This window comes from Leuresthes tenuis, unplaced genomic scaffold (assembly GCF_036924035.1).
Source record: "Leuresthes tenuis unplaced genomic scaffold, fLeuTen1.0.hap1 SCAF_15, whole genome shotgun sequence".
In the NCBI taxonomy this organism is placed as follows: domain Eukaryota; kingdom Metazoa; phylum Chordata; class Actinopteri; order Atheriniformes; family Atherinopsidae; genus Leuresthes; species Leuresthes tenuis.
Genome location: NW_027325369.1, coordinates 18640056 through 18661348, shown reverse-complemented (window position 1 = coordinate 18661348; position 21293 = coordinate 18640056). Strand labels below are relative to the sequence as shown.

At 41.2% G+C, this 21293-nt stretch overlaps 2 protein-coding genes across 2 annotated transcripts; one reads left to right on the top strand and one right to left on the bottom strand.

Moving 5' to 3' along the window:
• Nucleotides 1-745: 745 nt before the first annotated feature.
• On the top strand, nt 746-13931 carry lclat1 (lysocardiolipin acyltransferase 1). Its single transcript, XM_072364853.1, has 6 exons — nt 746-1068; nt 8425-8592; nt 9026-9224; nt 9540-9686; nt 10792-10908; nt 11905-13931. The coding sequence occupies exons 2-6, from the start codon at nt 8425-8427 to the stop codon at nt 12417-12419; spliced, it is 1146 nt and encodes a 381-aa protein (XP_072220954.1). The 5' UTR covers nt 746-1068; the 3' UTR covers nt 12420-13931.
• Nucleotides 13932-16405: 2474 nt separating this feature from the next.
• LOC140270534 (protein yippee-like 5) lies at nt 16406-19948 on the bottom strand. Its single transcript, XM_072365704.1, has 3 exons — nt 19798-19948; nt 18514-18679; nt 16406-18421 (listed from the first exon to the last, which is right to left on the bottom strand). Exons 2-3 carry the CDS (start codon nt 18652-18654, stop codon nt 18197-18199), a joined length of 366 nt encoding a protein of 121 aa, XP_072221805.1. The 5' UTR covers nt 18655-18679; nt 19798-19948; the 3' UTR covers nt 16406-18196.
• Nucleotides 19949-21293: the final 1345 nt, after the last annotated feature.

Here is a 21293-nt window from a genome sequence, read left to right as displayed (position 1 = left end):
GTAACCTCTATTAATAATTGAAAGGGCGATATTTTGTTTGGTTAATCTGACGAATGAGTGTCAGAGATTTTTTCCATTCCCACCTCGTTATAAGAGTTAGCTTGAATTATGGTTCTCTAACAAGATAAGTGACTTTCTCTTCACCAGTGTGGATTTGACCTTTTTTTTCACTGTGGTTTTAACCATAATATATTGAATTTGAGGCACTGCGATTCAATTGTTTTCCCCCATTAAAATATTTGCACGTTATGCCAGTCTACTACTTCTATTACCTCATTTGAAATGTTACAAAAATCAGTCTAATTCTTAAAAAATGTGATGAATTGTTCCTAACAATGCTGAGTAATTTAAAATCCTCACTCCACTTCCACCATTAACAACAATAATTTACCTTATCAGACATTATTGCACCTAAAATACTTCAGTAATATGATTATTTGAAAGGCACTGTGGCTCTTGACTTCTTTTAGCTTTTTGGACATGACTTTAAAAAAGTATGCAACATGCAGATAGTAAGTTCTACCCTCGCGAGTACATGAACTGCATGTGTTTCTATCTTTTTTTTTTCATTGTTTATCTAAACTCCTTTCAAACATCTTGTCAAAGCCTCATATGTGCAACAACATGAACTGCTACTTGGAATACAACAAAGCCACAGCAGTCAGTGTGAGGGCACAACGTTAGCTGCTCGTATGGAAGTATGTTGTACAAACAGCTCCCCCTGTCGATATATGGGTGTAAGGACAGGTGAGAGGTAAGAAGTTGAGAGGTCGTTGACACTACGGCTGCACTTTTGCTGCATTTGCTCTACTCAACTCAAAGACGGCGGGATTGTCTTGGCTCGAAAGTTGGATCAGCTGGCCCCTCCACGAAAAACAAATCTGGTGCGCAGCAGCCTCCACACGCTGCAGCCCTAAGGTGTGATACGCTGCTGCTCATGAGCTTTGCTTGGCAACTGCCGTTAGCTAACTGCTAGCTTTCCGGCTACTATGTGGCAACCAAGTGTTTGGGGCTAACTTGACAAGCTCACTTGAATCAGACTGTGACCGCAGAGGAAAAACACGAAAGGTGCGTGCTTTTATTTACAGTGTGTTGTAACCCAGCACAGGGTGCTGCATTAACGTCGGGTAACCTGAGCTAGTTTGCCATTTATGTAGCATTTCGTTTGCGAAGTTAGCAGGTAGCAGTTAGCATTCATGCTGTGCATGTTAGCCTGGCTTTGAGATTGTCTGCACTGCAGTCAAATACACTTGGGTTTTACTTGATTAAGTTTAATAGAAAGCAAACTGGAAATAGTTGATTTTTGCCTCCTATTTTTTTCATTATAAGTTGACGTTATGTATCTTTGCAGTTGCATCAGTTGTGCTCAACTGTCACAAGGTTCACTCTTAATTTTAGCTTTGGCAGACAATTTGACTCGACAGTATTCAAATGCTTCTTTGCATAGAGAAATGTCTCATATTTCTCTTACACTGTAATCTATGAAGGAATTATACTTATAGAGGGAAAATGGCATGGCTCATGGGTTAAAGGTTAATCTGTCTGGTTATTCATTATTCATACACTGCCCTAACCGTGGATGTGGAATACGGATTTCCTTTTGATTGAATCTTTTTATTTATTTTTATTCTTTTGCATTACAACCTGTAATTCTTCCTGTTTTGGAGTGGTGGGATTTCATGTATTGGACACAAAATCGTCCAAATTGGTGAGGTGAATTGAAGAAAACAACAGTTTATTTTAAACAACAGAGTTGTCAGGTATGGATCAGGACTGGGTTATAGAATTGTATCAGAAACTATGAAAATCCTACAGAGCACAATTAAAAACAGCATCACCAAATAGAAAGAATATGCCAACTATACAAACCTGCCTACAAAGGTCAGCCAACCAGAACTCACAAACCAGTCAAGGAGGACATTGATTAATTAAGTTGCAATAGAAACCAAAGATAACCCTTAGAGACTGGTGTAGCGGTCCATTGGACCACTACAAGAGTTGCCAGATAAAAGTCATTGCTTACAGAGAAGTTCACCTAAAGGCTTGTGGGAGACGGCCTCAAACATAAAGGGAGAAGGTCCTCTGGTCAGATGAGAATAAAATGAAACCTTTTGGCCATCAAGGAAGATGCTATATTTGTCGCAAACACAACACCTCTCAGCCCCCCGAGAACGCCATCCGCTGAGTGAAGCATGGTGGCTGCAGCATCATACAGCGGGGGATGTTTTTCATCAGCAGGTTGCTGGGAAATTGGTCAGCAGTGAGAGCCCGATGGATGGTGCAAAATACAGGGAACTTTTGACCTTCCAGCAGGAGAATGACCCTGAGCATACTACTGAAGCAATGCTTGAGTTGTATAAGAGGAGATGTTTCGGTGTGTTTGAATGGCCAAGTCAAAGCTCAGACCTCGGTCCGATTGAGAATCTGTGGGCATGAGTTAAAGGATGCTGCAAACCAGTAGAACCCAACATGAGTTAGACAACATGAGTTCGACGGAGCAGCTTAGCTTTTGAAGAATCGGCAACAATCCCAGTGGCTAGAAGTGGTAAGCTCATAGTCTCAAAGTGACTCTACAATATGCTGACTTTTAGGGTGTGGCTACCTATGCATGTTCAGAGTTTCTTACTTTTTTTTGTATTATCTCTATTTACCTCTTATTGGTCAAAATAGTATTGCAAATAAAGGATTCGGGCTAACTTAATAATTTCTCTTACAAAGCCTTGTTGAGTATTAATCAAGCAGTTCCTGGTATGTCATTACTTACCAAGGCCTTTTCATAGCTGGCTTTCTGACTTTTTAAAGCAACAAAAAGACTTAATGGGAGTTCAGTCCCATTTAGTGATCTTGTTAACCGTGAACCAGCACCAGCTGAACCTGCTCTAAATGGCATCTTATCATTAACACTGCATTTCCTGCTATGACCTTCTGGACATCTGCCAGGATAAAGGTCTTTATGCTTTTTTTTTGGACAGCTTAATAAGATATTTAACTACCACCTGTTTGGACACAAATAAACTCTTTTGTGACACTCAGAAATGACTGAAAGTTCTTATCTTGTAAGCGTTGTTTACACAGGATTTATTTTTAGATTTCCTTGTAATAGATTCTGAAAACTTCCTTGCCAGTGTGGATTTGAAAAAATGCTAACCTCATCTTCCTCCCCAGATATTATTAATCAAGATTTTTCCACTATACTCCACTCCATTCCAGAGGTTCATTTTATTTCCCCACATATGGACAAACGCGTCTTGTTAAATTGTCAATTTCTTGCACTGAAATTTTTTTCCGATGAAAAAAGAGGGGAAAAGTGTATGGAATTGCGTGGACATTGCATTTCTAAAACAAATTCTGAGCAATTTGAAAATTGTGCATAAGTTCGGAATTAAGAGAGAGCAACTTAAGCTCTGCAAGAGCGTACTTGCAGAGCTTAAGTTGCGATTATGCTCGCTGCATTGGTAATTGTGCAAGCGAATCGTTACGCCAACACAGTGCCGCAAATACCGACGCTTCGGGCACGCCGGCATGCATTCCAAACAGTAGGCTTCTCCACTGAGCCAATGGTGTGCCGACGCCACAGGAATAGTATCAGAAGAAGTCATACAGGAAGTGTGATATGCATGTGCAACAAACGCAACAGTACAGTTTCAACTTCTCCGTTTCACTTTTAAGCCGTGCCTTTTTGGGTTTTGATGCGTGGTGCAGATGCCTGTAGAGACAGACCTAATCACACACTCTTCCCTTGCCGCTCTTCCTGTTTTTCAAAGTCACCTGTCGGGCTGCTTTTGCCAAATAACAAGAATTGAGAGGTGCATAACCGGCTGAAATAACAGCGCCAGAAGTGCCAGCTTTTGTCAATTTTGGTGTGCAGCATTGACAAAGGCAAGAGTAGCTAGCATAAATTAAGCATTAAACAGCTGGAGGAGGATTCTAAAGCTTCTTCAAGAAGGTAATGTCATCTTGAAGCGACAGAACTTTGACAAACCGACCTAAGGAAATATGATTTAACATCCGGAAAAGCCAAATATTATCTACTGCTAACAAGAAAACAAGGTTATAGTGACATAAAGGAAGCAGTCATGGACTGGACTACTGAATAAAAAGACATTCAACAATCTGCCATTCCTAAGCTACTTTCCACAATCATTGATGATACAGGGTTAATTTTGGTGACATAACCAGATGTACTTTGGACACTTTTCTTATCTCGTTCCATCAATCTAAAGGCGGTTTGGAGTTGCTGAACCCACCATTGCTCAGAATGATAATGCATCTTGCCACAGGGCATTCATAAAATTGGAACTTTCAATCTTTCCCAGGAATCGTAGATATAGAGAGGGGTTTGCTTCTGGCAGCAAGTTATGGAGATTGAAATCTTTGGCATCACCTTTTCATTCCTCTGCCTTCTTTCCCCGTTTCTCTGTTTCTTATACAGACCCATACACACACGCACACACACCACTTAAGCTCATTGTTTAGCCTAGACATGTTTGACCTCTTCACTCTGTTTTGCTCTGTTGGGATGTCTGGTCTTAGCTTAAAGTTAGGAATGCAAAATGACTGCCAGAGAATTCAGACTTGGACGGCGAGGAGTATGCTCTGAGTTGTGTGTGTGTGTGTGTGTTTGTGTTTGTGGTGTATCTAGAGGAGCGCTGTCAGGACTATTTCTATGGTGAATAAATACATTTAAAACCAACAAACAAAATAGATGGGACTAAATAAAACTCACGAGTAGCCCTAGCCCTGGTCTATGACAACAAAGGTCTCTGTGGATGCCTTAAAATAAATATCGATGAGTCTCTGGTGTTCAGCAAGCAGAAGAAAAATATGTTTATTGAACACTTTATATTTCGTAATTCCATTCGCCTCCTATATCCCTGGCTCCAGGTGTGTCATGTCTAATGTTGTTTTATGAATAGTCTTATCTAATTGTTTCAGCAGGCACCCAGGAGGTGTTTTTTTTTTTTTTTTTTCATGTGTTGGGACACAGCCCTAATTGCGACAGTTGTGCTGAACACGCCTGTTGTCCTCACCTCTCATGCCTCACATTTTCCGTTGTTAAAACCAGCAACCCTTAAACCCTTATTACCAGCATAACCGTGCACACAAACACCTCTTGCATTGGTTAAATGCACCTTTAGACACTGTGGTCGCCGCCATGAGAAGTGCTGCGTAACGGTCCCCCTGAGGATGTGTGTATGGGCCTGTGTGAGAAACATCACGAGCATGTCGGCTACAGCCACCAGAGTAACTGAGGTGGGAAGTTGTGAGCTTAACCTCATATAGGTGAGGGGAAACACCTGTTGTGGGGAAATAGCTCCCTGTGGGATCAGTTCAGACTTCCTGCATCAGCCAAGGTCATGGCCTGGATAGATACCCTTTATATTTCTTCTTTAAACATTAGACTTCAGGGACTTGATAGTAACTGAATTTAATGCTAATAAAGGACTTTTTAATTTGTCAGTGATGTTGAACGCTTTGGATGAAACACTGCCTCGGGTCTAATAATTGACTTTATCATTTAGCCAGGGATGGATTACACAGCTAATGTGACGATTTTTGTTCGGGACATTAAAATCATGTTTGTGACACAGCATGCATAAGTGGTAAGTAACTCGCTTAAGGGAACTTAGCAACTTTGCTTTGTGGAGTTGCTTATCCAGCTGCCCCAGACTTGTTCGAGATTAGAACTGACCACTTGTGATTCAAAGAAAACCTTCTTTAGATTTCATTCTGACTTGCTCCTGATTTTCTCCAGCGACGCAAATATTAGCAGCGATGACTGAGAAGGTCAAGATGCTTCCCACAGTTTTTGCTGCACTCTTCTGCACGCTTGGGGTCGACTGCACGGAGCTTCTTATGTGACACATGAGGCTCATTCTCTCTTCAGCTGAGAGCTTCAATTAAGGTTGCTGCACACACTCTGAGTAAAAATTATTATAGTTGTATAACTATTACAGTTATTCTAGTTTTTTATGGCTATTAAATGTTCAGTTTCCATGGAAACTGTTATCGTGTCTTGTAATTATTTCAAACAAATTGTATAATAAAATAAAACAATATCTGATTTTATTTACAAGCTAACCGGATGTTGATTTGAATGTTGAGTCTTTCTCTTAATGAATTGATCTTCATGTTGTCCAAGCTCTTTAATCCCGATGCATTTTCTGTCAGTCGGCCCCGGACCCTTGGGAGGCCGAGCGTGCAGCTGTCTCTTCCTCTGCTTTTGTAGACTGAACTTTACTGCGGTGTTCAGCTGACAGGTTGACTGACATTCAGTGATTATTATGGGGCACCATTTCATTGTGGACATGCATTTGCTTGCCAGTAACTCAGTGGAAAGATCCTGCAGCATAAACCATCAGACCGATCATTAACTGACGATGGCTGAAAGAGCACAGCTGTGGAAAGTAGATCAGACCGTAAATGCCTGGGCGAATCATGAATTATGGGTCAGTAATTTCTGTAATGCAAAGCAATCGCTTGTTATTATGTATAAAATAACCGTCTGGTCAGAGAACAACACACTCTGGATATGTCTGATTAATTAATTTATTGCCATAAACTCTGGTAATATTGGGTCCTTGGGTCTTTTGTTCAAGGCTTTTACTAATTTTAACAAATTTAACTGAAGGAAAAGGTCAGGGTAGAGAGAGAAGCCTAAATCATTTTCAAGTAAGTTTTAAGGACAAGAATCGAGGATCACTTGCTCACAATTTAATCTAAAGAAACACATTTTTGTTGGCTTTTGATGGCATCTTTTGTGGCCTCTTCAACATTACAACTAATGTGTGTGTGTGGCTGTGCATTTGCAGGGTTCGCATTGAAATTGAGCTTTTATGACGTTTGGGTTAGGGATGTCACGATTGCCCGTTTTCACGATTAATTGCGATATTAAACTTTATGATGTCTCCTAGTAAGTCGTCAAACAGTTTCAGTGTCACGGTGCAATGACCTGCATGAGAACTTTACATTGTTGCTATATTATGTTGTTATGAGAGCATCCAAAGAGGCGAAAAAAATTCAAATAAGACCTATAAGGAGTGTTCATGGGATTTTTACTTATTCGTGGTAGTGTGAAATTAATTCATTAAAAAAAATAATCGTGATGTCGTGATTATTTCTCTGACAATAATCGTACCAAGAAAATCTGTAATCGTGACATCCCTCGTTGGGGTTACATCCCACAACTGAAGGGGAGCAAATTCTTTAGCATAGGTTCCAGGTGCTTTGAAACAATATTTGTTAATTTAGCTGTTCATCCAAGCTGTTCTGGGCCTTACGATAGATTGTGGAGGTTAATCCACAAAGGTGGTGCTGATCAAATGACCTGTGTAGCATTTTGATTGGATGGTCTGTCATTTTGGGAAAAGGAAAAAATTTAAATTTTTAATTTAGTTGTAATCTTCTTTTATGAGGTGTGAGTGTGTTGCGTTCTGTCCATGTGAGAACAGCTTATTTCTAGGAGTTGATGATTACTCGGTTACAACCTGTGAACTGAATCAGCAACGGTGACTTTTATTATTTGAACCTCTACTCACAGTGGAGCTATTCTACGAGTTCCACGAGGTCAAAGTCTGTTTTTTGTCGAACGTGCAACAGAACAGGTGTGCCAGAGCGAACAGCGGAGTCGCCAAGATATCAACCAAAGCGCGCGGCCTGAATGAGAGGTCGGCGCGTTTCACAGTTTGTTTCCGCCTGTAGCGGTGGAAGCTGAAGTGGTCACCTCTGATGTAATTGAAATGACAGGGGATCCCCTCTGGCATGTTCAGATGAGTCATTTTAACCTATCAGATGTGTCATGGGCGATTGAAGGTCCTCTTTTTTTTTGGTTTTGACTTTCACTTCCCTCAAGAATCCGGTGACCACGGGTAGTCGGTGTCGCAGCTACAGACAAAAGCAGTATTCGACCTCCTGATACGGTTTGAAACAATATATACACTTTTTTTTGTTTGACCTTTTATGTGAAACCAGTTTCTACAGTTACTTTCAGCACTGCTCAGTTCTACACCCATGTTACTTGGAATAAATCATAAGGATAGTCACTGAAGAGTTGTTTTCAAAGCATGGTGAACTTAATTTTTGGTTTAATAGAATTCTGTTTCAGTTAGAGCAACTCGTAACAGCGTGGCCGTCCTTGATTTAGTGGCAGTGCACCCACATTTTTATCACCCACCGTCGAAAAAGGTTCCCCTATTTACATTCCGTGCTTGGAATGCCTGCCCTGGATTTTCCATTGTTTGTGGGAAAATATGTCAATGGAACAACAGAGCAGTAGTCTTTGTTATTGATAAGAGTGTCAATAATCACATCTGTTTCATGTTGCAGATATTCGGCTTCACTGCTCTGTTCTATAAAGGACATAAAATGTAGGAGTCTACCCATTTATTTGTTTTGGACTAATCTTGTGGTGTTTTTCCCTCGCAGATGGCTGTCTCGGTGCGAGGCCTATACTTTGTCGTTACCCTATTTTTGGGTAGTTTCTTTGGAAGTGTCTTCATGCTGGGTCCATTTTTGCCTCTCATGCTGCTGTCTCCTGCTTGGTACCGCTGGATCACTGATCGAATCGTTGCTACCTGGCTCACACTGCCTGTGGTGCGTACACCAGCTCGAACCTTTACTTTTCCTTCTAATGTGCACACCGGGTGGTCTTAAGTCACCTTTTTTCTTTTTTTTGTTTTTTTTTGGACATGACTGGAATTTGCACCATCTAGACGTTATTTAGTTATGCAAATTATTTTAATTTGTCATAGTTACACCTCATTAATTCAGATTATACTTGAACTAATCAAATACAGACTTTATGTATAATAACCTCAAGATATGACTGCCTCATTTATCTTATTACTCTCACAATCTCTCCAAATTCTGTCCACGTTTCCTCTTCCCAGTCCCATCTCGCTCCCACTAAATTGTTTTTAAACTATTACTCTTGTATCTCCTCCTTCATCCACCTCTCTGTTTCTGTCTGCCACTCTTACAATCCTTCCACACTCTATTCTTCCCGCTGTTCCTCTCTCCTTGGTAGTCTTTGCTGGAGCTTGTGTTTGGGGTGAAGGTGGTGATTACAGGTGATGGCTTTATTCCGGGGGAGCGAAGTGTGATCATCATGAACCACCGCACCCGTCTGGACTGGATGTTCCTTTGGTGTTGTCTGCTCAGGTACAGCTACCTTCGTCTGGAAAAGATCTGCCTCAAGGCTGCACTCAAGGCTGTGCCCGGCTTCGGTGTGTATGCAGCGGGAGTTCCTTCCCACACACACTCACAAGCACACTCCTGAATCAAACAGTTGAATCTAAAGCTAGAAGAGGAACAGTATAATGCAGATTTGGTGTGATGGAATGGTATGAAAAGCAACAATTAAGACTATCAAAGAAAATCAGCATTTGACAAGACGCTGGTTAGGCAAGCTGTATTTATCTAGTAGGTCTTAACGAAGGGAAGGCCGAGTGTCGGGTGTTTTTCCTGAGAAACACGGGCCCAGTCAGGTTTGAAGATTTGCAGAGCCAGTTAAAGATGATGGCTTTATTTGTACTTTGCAGGTTGGGCAATGCAGGTTGCCTGCTTCGTCTTCATTCAGCGCCGCTGGGAGGTGGACAAGAAGCATTTGGAAAACATGCTGGACTACTTCTGTGACATCAGGGAGCCCCTGCAGCTGCTGCTGTTCCCCGAGGGGACAGACCTCACGGGTGAGGAGTAAAGATCGCAGCTCTCTGTACATCCATGGGACAGATTTCCTTTATTTCATTCCCAGAATGTGTAACCCAACAGCTTGTTTCCAGAGCATAAGTCATAACTAAATCCCTTCACACACACACACACACACGCATACCAGTGCCTATAGCCCCATCAGATCATAGTTAAGCTAGTCAAAGTCCTGGGTAGCTCACTTCATGAAGGCGTATTCTCTCTTAACACGTCATGTCATGGTGGTCTAGTTTACTTGCAACATAGTTGGTCTGTTTATTTAGGGTTTTAAATATTGTTTAACTGTCATGTGTGCACCCTGTATTATGTCTATCCATGCTTGCATGTACACACGTTTGTATCTAATCCTCCTAAAGCCAAAGGCTTAATTTGATGCATGAAACCAAGGTATGTATACACTATGTTCTGGTGTCTTATACGTAAGTTGTCATCTTTATTACTCCTCTTATACTTGATTCTAGAGGCTAACATTCCGACCCCCATCTAGAGGATGGACTTCAGGGTACACTTAAGCTTAGAAACTTTCCATGACTCCATGTGAAGCTAAAAGAACCTGTGAACTGAATGAAAGATTGTGTGAGAGTGACAAGCCACCGTGTTGTTTGAGAGCAGGGGCCTGATCTTCTCCAGTCTGTCTGTAGTTCTTTTGTCTTAGAAGTTTGTCTGAATTAGCTGCTTGTTACATAATGTGACTGATGGATCATGATAGAGTTTACATGTTCCTTCAGCAAGTTCCTGAGGAATGCTTGGTTAATAAACAGTTATCTTCCCTGTGCAGTCACATCCATTAACAGGTGTCATTATTGTAACTGCAGTATTTAGAAAAGTGGACTACAATTTTGTTATGTAGCTTTGTTAGCCAAGTTTTGCTTTTGCTATTAAGAGTAAGTGGCTTACAATCGACTCTTTTAATTGTATTACCAATTTAAAATGATGATAAGTGTAATGCATTAAGATTAAAGGTTTTTGTGGTTACCTAAAACTTAAAACAATCACAATATGGAGGCACATAGCATGTGTAAAGTGATTTTCTAAACTTAAAGGGGAGTGCTGTTGCCTGAGGTTTCTTCTATGTGTCGCCTGCAGAGAACACAAGAGCAAAGAGTGACGCGTTTGCTATCCAGAACAACCTGCCAAAGTTGGAGTATGTGCTACATCCTCGCTCCACCGGATTCACCTTCATTGTGGACAGGCTGAAAAAAGGTCAGCATGATCCACATCGCCGGTCTCTGAAATTACGGAATGTGTACATTCAGCATGATGACGGTCTATTTACAGTTAGTGAGACAACAGACACGCACATTTCTGATGATTGATGATGTTTGTTTGAATGAGAGTAAGCTGGACTTAAAGCCTGACATCAGGGTGGAAATATTGCATCAGCGAAACCAATGGAAAATGATATGTTAGCACGATGACTGTAGTTATTCCACCGACGTTTGTGGAAGAGGCATCACACCTGTTATTCTTTCAAGTCCTAGACCTATGCTTCATCCCGCTGCCAGCCATTACAGCTCCCCCGAGACTCTCGTGTTTCTGTATGAGCTAATTCTGGCAGTCCTCCAGAGGTCTTAAATACCACCTCTGGCCCTGCTGTCTCACCCACACTCTCCCTGGATGCTGAGCATAGCATTAACTCTCCAAGCAGGTGTTGTGAATCGGCGTGATATCATCAGATTAATTCTCATCCCCTTCTCTCCGCATCACTGACCGACACCACGTACATGTTCTCTTCGTCCACGTCTACGATGCCCCTCTCAGCTCTATTTTTACCATGGTAGAGCTAAGCTGTGCAGGAGCTGGCTCTGGCAGGTGTCACCCTGCACTTTTGATATTTCATTTAGTTCTCCTTGTGTGTTATAAAGGCCCTGCAGATTAGCGATGATGGCTCATGGTAGCTTTGAAGCAGCAAGTCCCTGGACAATTAGTTGTGCCTGAATAATGGGGTGAATGCAATGGGATTTCGAACGCAGTTGCTTAACGTAGTGCTTAACGTGGTTGGAATAACCAGTGTGGCTGTTTGAAATGGCAGTAGCATGACTTCACATTTTGAACTTGGAAGAGTGTCGTCAGTGGGTCTGTTTAGCAGTTCATGTTTGAGCTCATAATCAAATTCACTGTCTTTACACTAGGTTTTATGGTCATTTTAGCAGCCAGAAGTCTCCCCTGGATTATATAAATCTGTGTGCCTTTTCTTAGGAGACAACCTGGATGCCGTCCATGATGTTACTGTGGCATACCCCAAGAACATCCCTCAGACAGAACGTCACCTTATATTGGGCCAATTCCCACGCGAGATCCACTTCCATGTCCGACGCTATCCAGTGTGTTCACTTCCCACCTCGTCCTCTGACCTAGAGTCTTGGTGTCGAGAACGTTGGGCTGAGAAGGAGGTTCGTCTGCGGGACTTCTATTCAGGCCAGCCCCGTGGCTTCGACAGGGACGGGGTTGCACGTGTGCCACCTTGTAAGTCAGAGCTTCGAGTGGCTCTGATAAAAGCTGCCTCGTTGCTGTACTGGAGCAGCTTCATTGCTTTCTGTTTCACTGGCCTGTGGCTCTGGGCTCCTTTTAGGCTTTATACCCTTGTTATGGTTGGAGTATATATGGGCCAGCAAAAGCTAGCTGGAGGGCTGGAGCTGCTGGAGTTGGCTTGCCATCGATACTGGAAGTCCAGGGGTGCCGACATGGGTGAGAAAAAAAAAAAAAGGAGCTAGATGGAAAGATGCAGTAAGCATGCAAAGCAGTTTTAACTTGACAATGAGACCTTTCCACCCATAACCAGCAAGGACACTGAGGTAGATCAGTTGTCCTGACTTGTTCAGACCAGAGGGCAATGGGGATCCCTTTGAGGAACCCATGGTTCCATGCCTTAAAAAGAGAGTAACAAGTGCACCTTCTGATGTAATGCATGGCCTCAGTGGAGAGCTTACATTTCTGTCAAAACAAATTAGGAATGTAAAGTATATGTATCCTTGCTGGGTTCAAGGAATTCATCCAATGTGATGTTTCACTTGCTGTTTTGTATATTTCTCTGTACACAGTCATTTAGCTTGATGTTGGTACATTTTATCATTTTATGTTGTTTGTGTTGCTCAGAACCTCAATGTGGACATATTGATGTTTTGTAATACTCTTGTTATATCTTAGGGACTGGTTTTATTGTATTCTACGTTGCCCTTAGTTTTATGTCATAAATGGAGCAGAGCCATAGTACAGACCACCTGTACATGTGATGACTTGACTCTAACCAATACTCAAATTAGCACTGCTAGCTGGATTAGACATTCGACCGTTTGATTCAATCACTTTCTATTAGCGGTCTCTATAAAGGACACAAAGGGGTCTATGTAATTTTCAGAGAATTACAGAGGAGTATACAGGTATATACAGTCTGTGTCTTTGTTTACCTCACCTGGGTATAATAACCCTTTTTATACGGATTGGAAAAGTAACTTATTTCCAGTCAGTCCATAGAGACAGCCTGTGGTGTTCATTAAGTCATGTTTGCTTAGATTTTGCACATAAAAACCAAAGTTGAGAAAAGCAGACATGTTCTTTTTTTTCTTTTTTTTTAAAAAGAAGTAACCAAACAGATTGTAGTTTTGTACATTACCGGCAAAGCAACCTGCAGCTTTTATTGCGGCAATCCTCGCAGTACTATGAGATCAAAGATCAAGGTAAGATCGCACGTCTGAATAGTTCTAAAAGTAGATGAGCTTTGCTCCCTTTCTGGGAATGAAGGGATGGCTTGTAGAGGCAGGATGTGGGTGGTGCTGGGTGGAAGAATACCCTGTTGGGACAACATTACCCTTCAATGTGCAGGGGGGGGCACAGAGAACCAGACTTGGAGTGGAAAACTGGCCCTGAAGTCAACCTAATCCAAAAAAGCCCTGTAATGCCCACCTCTGCCTGTGTCCCTCTCTGGAGGACTGGCACCGAAGCTCCTGCTAAATTCAATTAGCGAGGGACAGCTGAGAGAGCTCCAATTGTGCCAAAAAGGGACAGAAATTAAACGAGTTAAGAGCATTACTTCAGTCGCACTTTTTATTCTCTTCGTGATTTTTTTATATTTTTTTTGTCCAATATTTTTTCAGACCGCATCACTTCTGTAGGAAAGGAAGCATTGTGTCTTAGTATAAATCAGTTTCTGTAACACTGTGCAATGTGTGATGTAGCTGACCTCTTCAGCCTAATTTTGTAAGACAAATCTCTGTCACAGTCACCCACACAACAGAAGTGTCTTTTTTTTTTAAAAATATTTTTCTGTTTATGCAAATCTGGAGCTCCTGTTGTTTAAGTGTTAATGAGTTGATTCCAGCCACTGTGATGCAGCTGTGTTAGCAGTTTTATCAGCATGTAGTAGTTTACCAAATATGGTACTGTTTCTTGAAAGCATTTAAAGCTCCTGAACCAGCCAGAATCCCTGTGTGTTCGTCTTTCAATTGTGTCGTTTTGAGTTGCTCACTTTACAAGTTCTCGCTCATGCTGGACCTCTTCAAAGTCACTGTCCTCAGGTAAATACATTAAACACTTGCAAGTCAGTCTCTTTAAAGGAAGAAATGTATACATATAAATAAATATATCTCATTATTAAAGCGTCCAGTCATTGTTTTTGGTCTTGTCTTGCTTGTTTGGGGTTTTTCCTTCAGATTTTGAAGGAATTTTTAGGTGTTTTACTCATCATTTCCAATATATGTTGTCATGTTTAATGCTTTCATTTTTATCAGCTGCAAGCCACCCTGTGTATTGTTTCAGCTGCCCATTAATCTATAATGTACAGTAACAGTCACTAAATTGCTATGAATGAGTCAACAAGACCTTGAATGCTCATATTACACAACACTAATAACATGGTTTGCCTTGCCTGTTTTGCACGCAGACACACACACACACACACACACACACACACACACACCCCAACCACAGACAACCAAAAAGGTCAGAAGCTTTGAAGGTGAAGTGCAGTCGCCATAGTAACTCATGTTGACTCCCCTGTCTCCTGGCAACGGGATGTAGAATGATGTCAATGGAAAGCATGCTATTTTCTCCTGGTGACAGAATGATGTCACTCTTTTGTGTGTGTGAAGAGAGAGGTGGAAAGAGAACTTTACATCTATATTCTGTATCTCTATGAGAGGGGGGGGGGTGTTGCTGAGATGCTGTCAAATCAAAGAAAGACTAAGGAAGAGGGTAAACTAAAATAGCTATCCAGGGATGATGAATCATGAGCCAATTAAGTGCTCAATTATGCTTCCCTGTTTTTTTTTTTTTTTGTTTGTTTTTTTTTTTAAATCTAATTTCCCTCCCACAGGTCGTCCGTTGCAGCTGAATATAACTTCAAATTTTGCAGTGGGTGGACAGATGATCCACAAAGACTTCATCAACATATATGAGACACGAGAGAATCTATGAGTTAGTTTTCTCATTCGTAGAGATGTGATCTTAAAACCTCTTAGTCGTAGAGCTTCTGCGTGAAATGAGTGCACGAGATCAAACAGGGAATTTCAATGTCCACGTGCCTGTACCAGGTACATTGGAGTATTTGAGGGTTAGTAGAAATGCAGTTTTGTATACTTGCACACTTGTGTAAAGACTGTCCCACCAAGGTTTGAGCCATGTTGCATGCAGACTAATAGGATCAACAAGGCAGTTAATTACCCTTATCTGGCCAGATGGCTTTTTCAATAAAGACAGCAGACAATCTCGTGATTATGCAGGGATAAAAGCGAAGACGACAGTGAATTATCAAGTATCTATGAGTTCTCTGGAGTAAGAGCTTCCTTCTTGCCTCAAGTCATGTGGGGCATTTAAATGGCCTCAGGCAGGGTCATGAAAACATTAGTGTTCTCAGTCCAAAAATGCCCTCTGTGTCTCAAAGAAGGAAAAAAAACTGCGGTATGTTCAAAAATAGCTGCAACGACATCAGCTCATCGTGTTCAAGAACAATATTTGTGAGCTGGATGCTCAATGCTAAGAAACCTCCATCAATGAATGCAGAAAAGCAGACCAGTTGTTGATTTTTCCCTCGGTGACACAGACACATCGACAACAAAAAAAAAAAAACGCCTTCCAGCAGCATCTGAGCTATAAATAACTCTACGGCAGCACTGCAATATTAGTGGGTGGATTAGGAGTGAGTCGTCATTTCCTATTTATAAACCAAATTCAGTCAAACCACCTCTTCTGGAATGATTCACAGTGACTGCTGCATAGCTCGGATTAAAACTGGGCTTGGTTTTTAATCTGGTGCACTTTTGCCTTTGGTTTTAAATCAGACGCAGACTTTGCAGACTGCTATTGGCCCACATTAGATATTTACGTTGCTTTAAAGAATTGATGAGAGACATTTCCCTTAATTTGCTCCAAGACATTACATTAATAAAACGTCTTTGCAGACTGCAGTGAAACCCTTAAAATATTGCCAAGCACGTTAACGTCAGAGGCAGGCAGAGATTCTGCAACACCAGCACTTCCAAGAGGGGGGGGGAATATCGCATCTCAAACCTGATTCCCAGTACTGTGCTGCCACCTAGAGGTTCAGAGGTTAAAATCATTTCTCCTCCTCATCATCATCTTGTACTTATGCCAGCAAAACATGTTCCACCAAAACATGTTCTATCTTGTTGACATTAAGCATTTTGTGAACACAGTGCTTTTAGGTTTCAACAGTATTCATATTGATCAAACAGCAACTTGGTGCAAGAGCCAAACTCGGCAAGACGACATCTTTATTTAGAAATCACATCAGAAAAAAGCTTGCCATAGCCACAGAGGATAACAATTTTTTTTTTTTTCAATTCTCAAGTCAAGAAATAAGATCAAGATCACCATCAAGATAAACAAATCGGTCCAAATATCATTCGTATAATGTATGATAAAATCCAAACAAATAGGCTGTGAACAAAATGACAGCAAATACACACTGCACTGACTTTGGAACAAGAATGGTGTCAGCGTTTTGTATTTATTCATCTTTTATCTGGTAGAAATGACAACTCGTACTGCCTTGCAAAAATATCGAAGGTTGGACCATTTTGGAAATGCCATGAGGGATTCTCACCAACCTTAACTCAAGGTTACACCGGGACTGCAAAGCGGTGCGATAAACTCAGTCCAAAACCAACCTTAACAGTCTTCAAAAGTTTTTTTTTTTTTAAATCTTACAATTTGATCATATAAAATCGAGGCTCTCTTCTATTCTATGCACAAGGCTTTGACTTTCAAGAAAAAAAATACTCCATTAACATCACCTTGTGTTGTGTTTTTAAAAAAAGACGAGTCATTTTGCTGAAAGCAGTTCCACGCGTTCAGACAGCATCTGCATTGAACCGTGTCTAAATGTACATATTATGGTCCAGCGCGGGCAGGATTTTAATGTATTTCCAGACTTGTACACCATTCACAGAGTGTTTTTATCATTTCTGTGTTATTACGACCATTTTCAAACCTGACCCGTCTCATAAAGCTGTCCTTTAGTCAGCAGGCAGCCTGAAAATGCCTCCGTCACCGTGGCAGCGAAGACACTTGGCTGAAAGATACAAGCTCCTGACAAGTCACTGAAGGGACATGTTGCTCTTCACACAGCACGAACAGGCACAGAATCCATGGTAACAGATGTGTGTTGCTGTAACTGAATTAAACGGCAGAACTGTGTGGGGTATCACTTCCACAATTTGGACAGTAGCAACTGCACAATTAGACCACTTTGCGTGCATTTGAAAAATGCCAGATCACTAACAATGCATGCAAGCAAGATAAAGAAAATAAAACAGCTTAATCAATGTCATGCACAACAACGAATACTTGAATATGACATCAATCTGTGCAGTCCTCGTTGTATCATTTGGATGAGAACAGATTTTAAACTCTAATACACCCATTAAACAACAAGCTAAGAGAATGTAACCATTGGAGAATTGACAGCTTGTTCAGTGCTAACCAGTGACGCACTGTGACAAAGTTCACAATACAGAAGCACAAGTACCACAAAAGCGATATGCAGAGTGACATCACAGTTGGGGCTGGTTGCTTTGCCTTTGTATGGACAGCGATCATACTCAGCCGTCCACTTATATAGATAAATAAAACAACTTGGTGAAGATATTAGATGTGACCTGTGTAATGTCGTGCTTTTATTTAATTACCATGAAAGTGTGTTGCGGACCTCATGAAGCGATAAAAATTCTGCGTGATTGTGCTCACACTTGAGTGAAGGTACAACTCCCTAACAATGTTCCCAGCTGTGTCGGGGGACTGCCCAATGACATATGAATTAAGGGATATTTTTGAGGAAGCCTATTCAGTGAGAATAGATCCAGCACGCCAGTCTTCGAATCAGCAAAGGTTTGTGGTCATATGCCAGAGACAGGGAAGGGGTGTGTGGGGTTGAAGTCAAAACTTCACTGGCCCCTAAGTTTGCAGGTGGTGATGTGCAGCGCAGAGGCAAAGGGTTAAAGGAGAGGGATAAGGAGGGCATGGCAATGTCCAGCGCTCAGGAGTTATCTGAGGGGACATGCTCTTCAAAACCCTCACTCTCCCTCACCAGAGCCCTCTCCAGGATAACACGTCCCTCTTTGTAACGCTGACTATCCTCAGTAGCAAACTCGTAGATCCAACCCAACTTGCTGTTGCAGTTCTTGCAGCTGACGTCCCTCACCATGTGCCTGCCGGTAAGCATCACTCTGTCCTGGACCTCGCTATACTGGAGGTTCACCACCTATGGGGTCGATACATAAGCTTGATACACCTTCTGAAGCATGAAATTAGACATTGAAAATGTATACCTTGGATTTACCCGTAACACTGTACCTTATTGAAGAGGAAAGCTCTGCCCGTAGCCCCTGTGAATCGTGTGGAGATGAGCTCAGATCGATTAGTCAGGATAGTGTCGCAGTTGGCACAAGAGAAGAGGCGCGTTCCGCCAATGTGGTCCAGGAAGATGCGTCCCATTGTTCAATCTCAGTGAATTAGGAAACTATAACCCAAAAAGGACAAATGATTAACTGTTTGAGCGTAAAATAAAAACAAGCCTTGACAACAAACACTATAGAGACAGTAACATCCTACATAACAGCCTCGAGTTGGCCAACATAAGAATGTATATTAATTGGAACAATAGGTTTGTAAACTCTAACAGGTTTAGAAATCTTGTAGATGAAATTGTAACTATTATTGTGACACTAGGTGAAAGGCCTGACTTAGAGTAACAACAGTGAAATACAAACCAAGTGATTTCAGTCACTGTTAGGTTGTGCTCTTATGCTCTTTCTTCCCTTATTTTTTTCCCTTTAACTAACTGTTTTTAAAGATTGGCTAAAAAAAACAATCAGAAGAGGGAAACCTATCTTAAGTCACTTAATTAATTAATAAAAAAAAATTAAAAATCTTTTTCACTCCCTTATTAGCTTTACTTATCTCATAGCAGTTATGCTACCCCTCATCTTACACCATTATCACCTGTGATGTTCATAAAAGGGCCACAAATTTGATTGATGACGTGTGATGTAATCATTGGCGGATTCTCTTATTTTCACAAAACAATTTTGACTGTTTTCCTGTTCTATGCTTGAAATGTTGGGGATTCACTACGAGGAAACCAGATAGGATCAGAAATACCATTAAAATAAATGCATCATCAAGCATTAAGAGCTCATATTGATATAAGTTGAACATTACGTGGAAGTGCTCTTGTTACCTCAGCTTGTCATAGTCCCCCTCCCCCTGTTTAAACATTTTAGTGATATCATCAAGAACTTCCACGTTATTGACTGGCTTGTCATGAGTAATGTTGACTGTAGGTGGCAGCTGGGCTTTATACACTGCTCATTATAAATGCCACGACGGTAAATACTTGGAAAAAAACCCACTTTGACAGATGTATGACCTGCCTCACGCGAAGACACACGTTAGCTGGGTTTCAGTTTTATTTGAGACCATTTAGCTATCAGGTGGAATTAAAAAGTCACTCGGACAGAAAGTCCAACGAAAATAACGTCAGGCTAGCTGCTCAGCTAACAACGACAACAGGCTCGGAGAAAGAGAACGACAACAAAACGCTTTTCTTCGGCTTAAATCCATATGAATGATTCCTACCTTTGTAAACTGTTTGCAATAATACACAGCTGTTCGTCCAGAAATGATGTCACCAATATGCAAAGTATAATTTGAGTGTAAGACTATCGTTTTGTCGTCGGAGCTTTGTTATTCTTTTTCAGCTGTTCCTGCCTGAGCTGCGCTTCAAGCTAGTATCAACATCCGGTCGTGACGTAGCGGCCTCTGCTGCAGCTTCTCGTGCTTGCTTCGGTTCTCCGCCAGGTGCCAGCAGAGCGGAGCACAACCCGTTCACTGTGGAACAGAAGCACATAAAGTCGGGTTTCCGAAAGCAAAAGTTGCAGGCTTGGACGGGATGTTGAACTTGCCAGTCGAGCACAGTCCCAGAGGTTTTATTCCAAAGTTTCATGTCCCACAAAAAACAAGCAAAACAACCATAAATGAGACGCTAAAGAAGATAACCGCAACAAAAAGATGTAAACTAACCAAGGTGTGACTAAATTAGTAAACCTAGCTGCAAAGGAAATCAAATAAGATAAACCAAATTACACACAAAACAAGAGACCTCAACAAAGAGGCAGAATCGGACAAAATATGAATAAATAGATAAAACGTCTTTGATACAAAACAACTGTGCACTTTGTGTTTGATTTTTGTGTCTTAGGTTCTTGTAGGCTTGGATGTGGTTTTGGAGGATTAGTTTCAGAATGCAGTCATGACTGGTAAGAAAAGCACTGGTGTATAAATTATGGCTGCATAGCAATCGGTCGACATTCTACCCCTGCATAGGTTGGCTGCTGCCACAGTTATTATTACTAGTAACACATGGGCTTCTGCACTTCAAGCAGATCAAAATGTCTTCTGTGAGTGATATAAAGTTTAACAACAAGGGGTATGACAAGTAAGAGAGTAAGAGCACCAGAGACTGAAGGAGATACTGGAAAGTAGTAGAATTTGTTTTCCCAGTGTGGCTGCAGCAGATTGTCTTCAAAGATCTCCAAGTGCAGACCCCTCAAACTCCCAGTCTTCATACAGTAATGCATATTCACTATATTCCGATTGCAACATACCATGTCATAACACCCTGTAAACATTTTGGCTGCTAGATTAGAATCTGATAACTCCAGAATATCAAGATATATTTTACACAGCACTGATCGGCAGAGTCAGGCTATCTGCACAGTCAGCCTCAGGACAAGGTCATAAAATACAGAATATTGCAATCTAATCCTATCTCAAAACATCACAAAAATAACCTGTCTGGTTTTATTGTATCAGTTCTTGGTAAGAGATGTAAGTATATTACCATGGTGAGATAGATTCAATGTAAGGATGTACGTTTTATCATGAATTGTGAAGAACTATCCTGCCAAGACTTTCCATTAAAAGTAGTGCTTAAACAACTATAAACGAGGCTGCACCCTGTATAGATAGATAGATTCTTTATTAATCCCGAGGAAAATTCAAATGTATGCTACCCTTATAATTTGCATAATTTTGGAAACATCATCAATGTTATATTTCCTCAAGGGAAATCT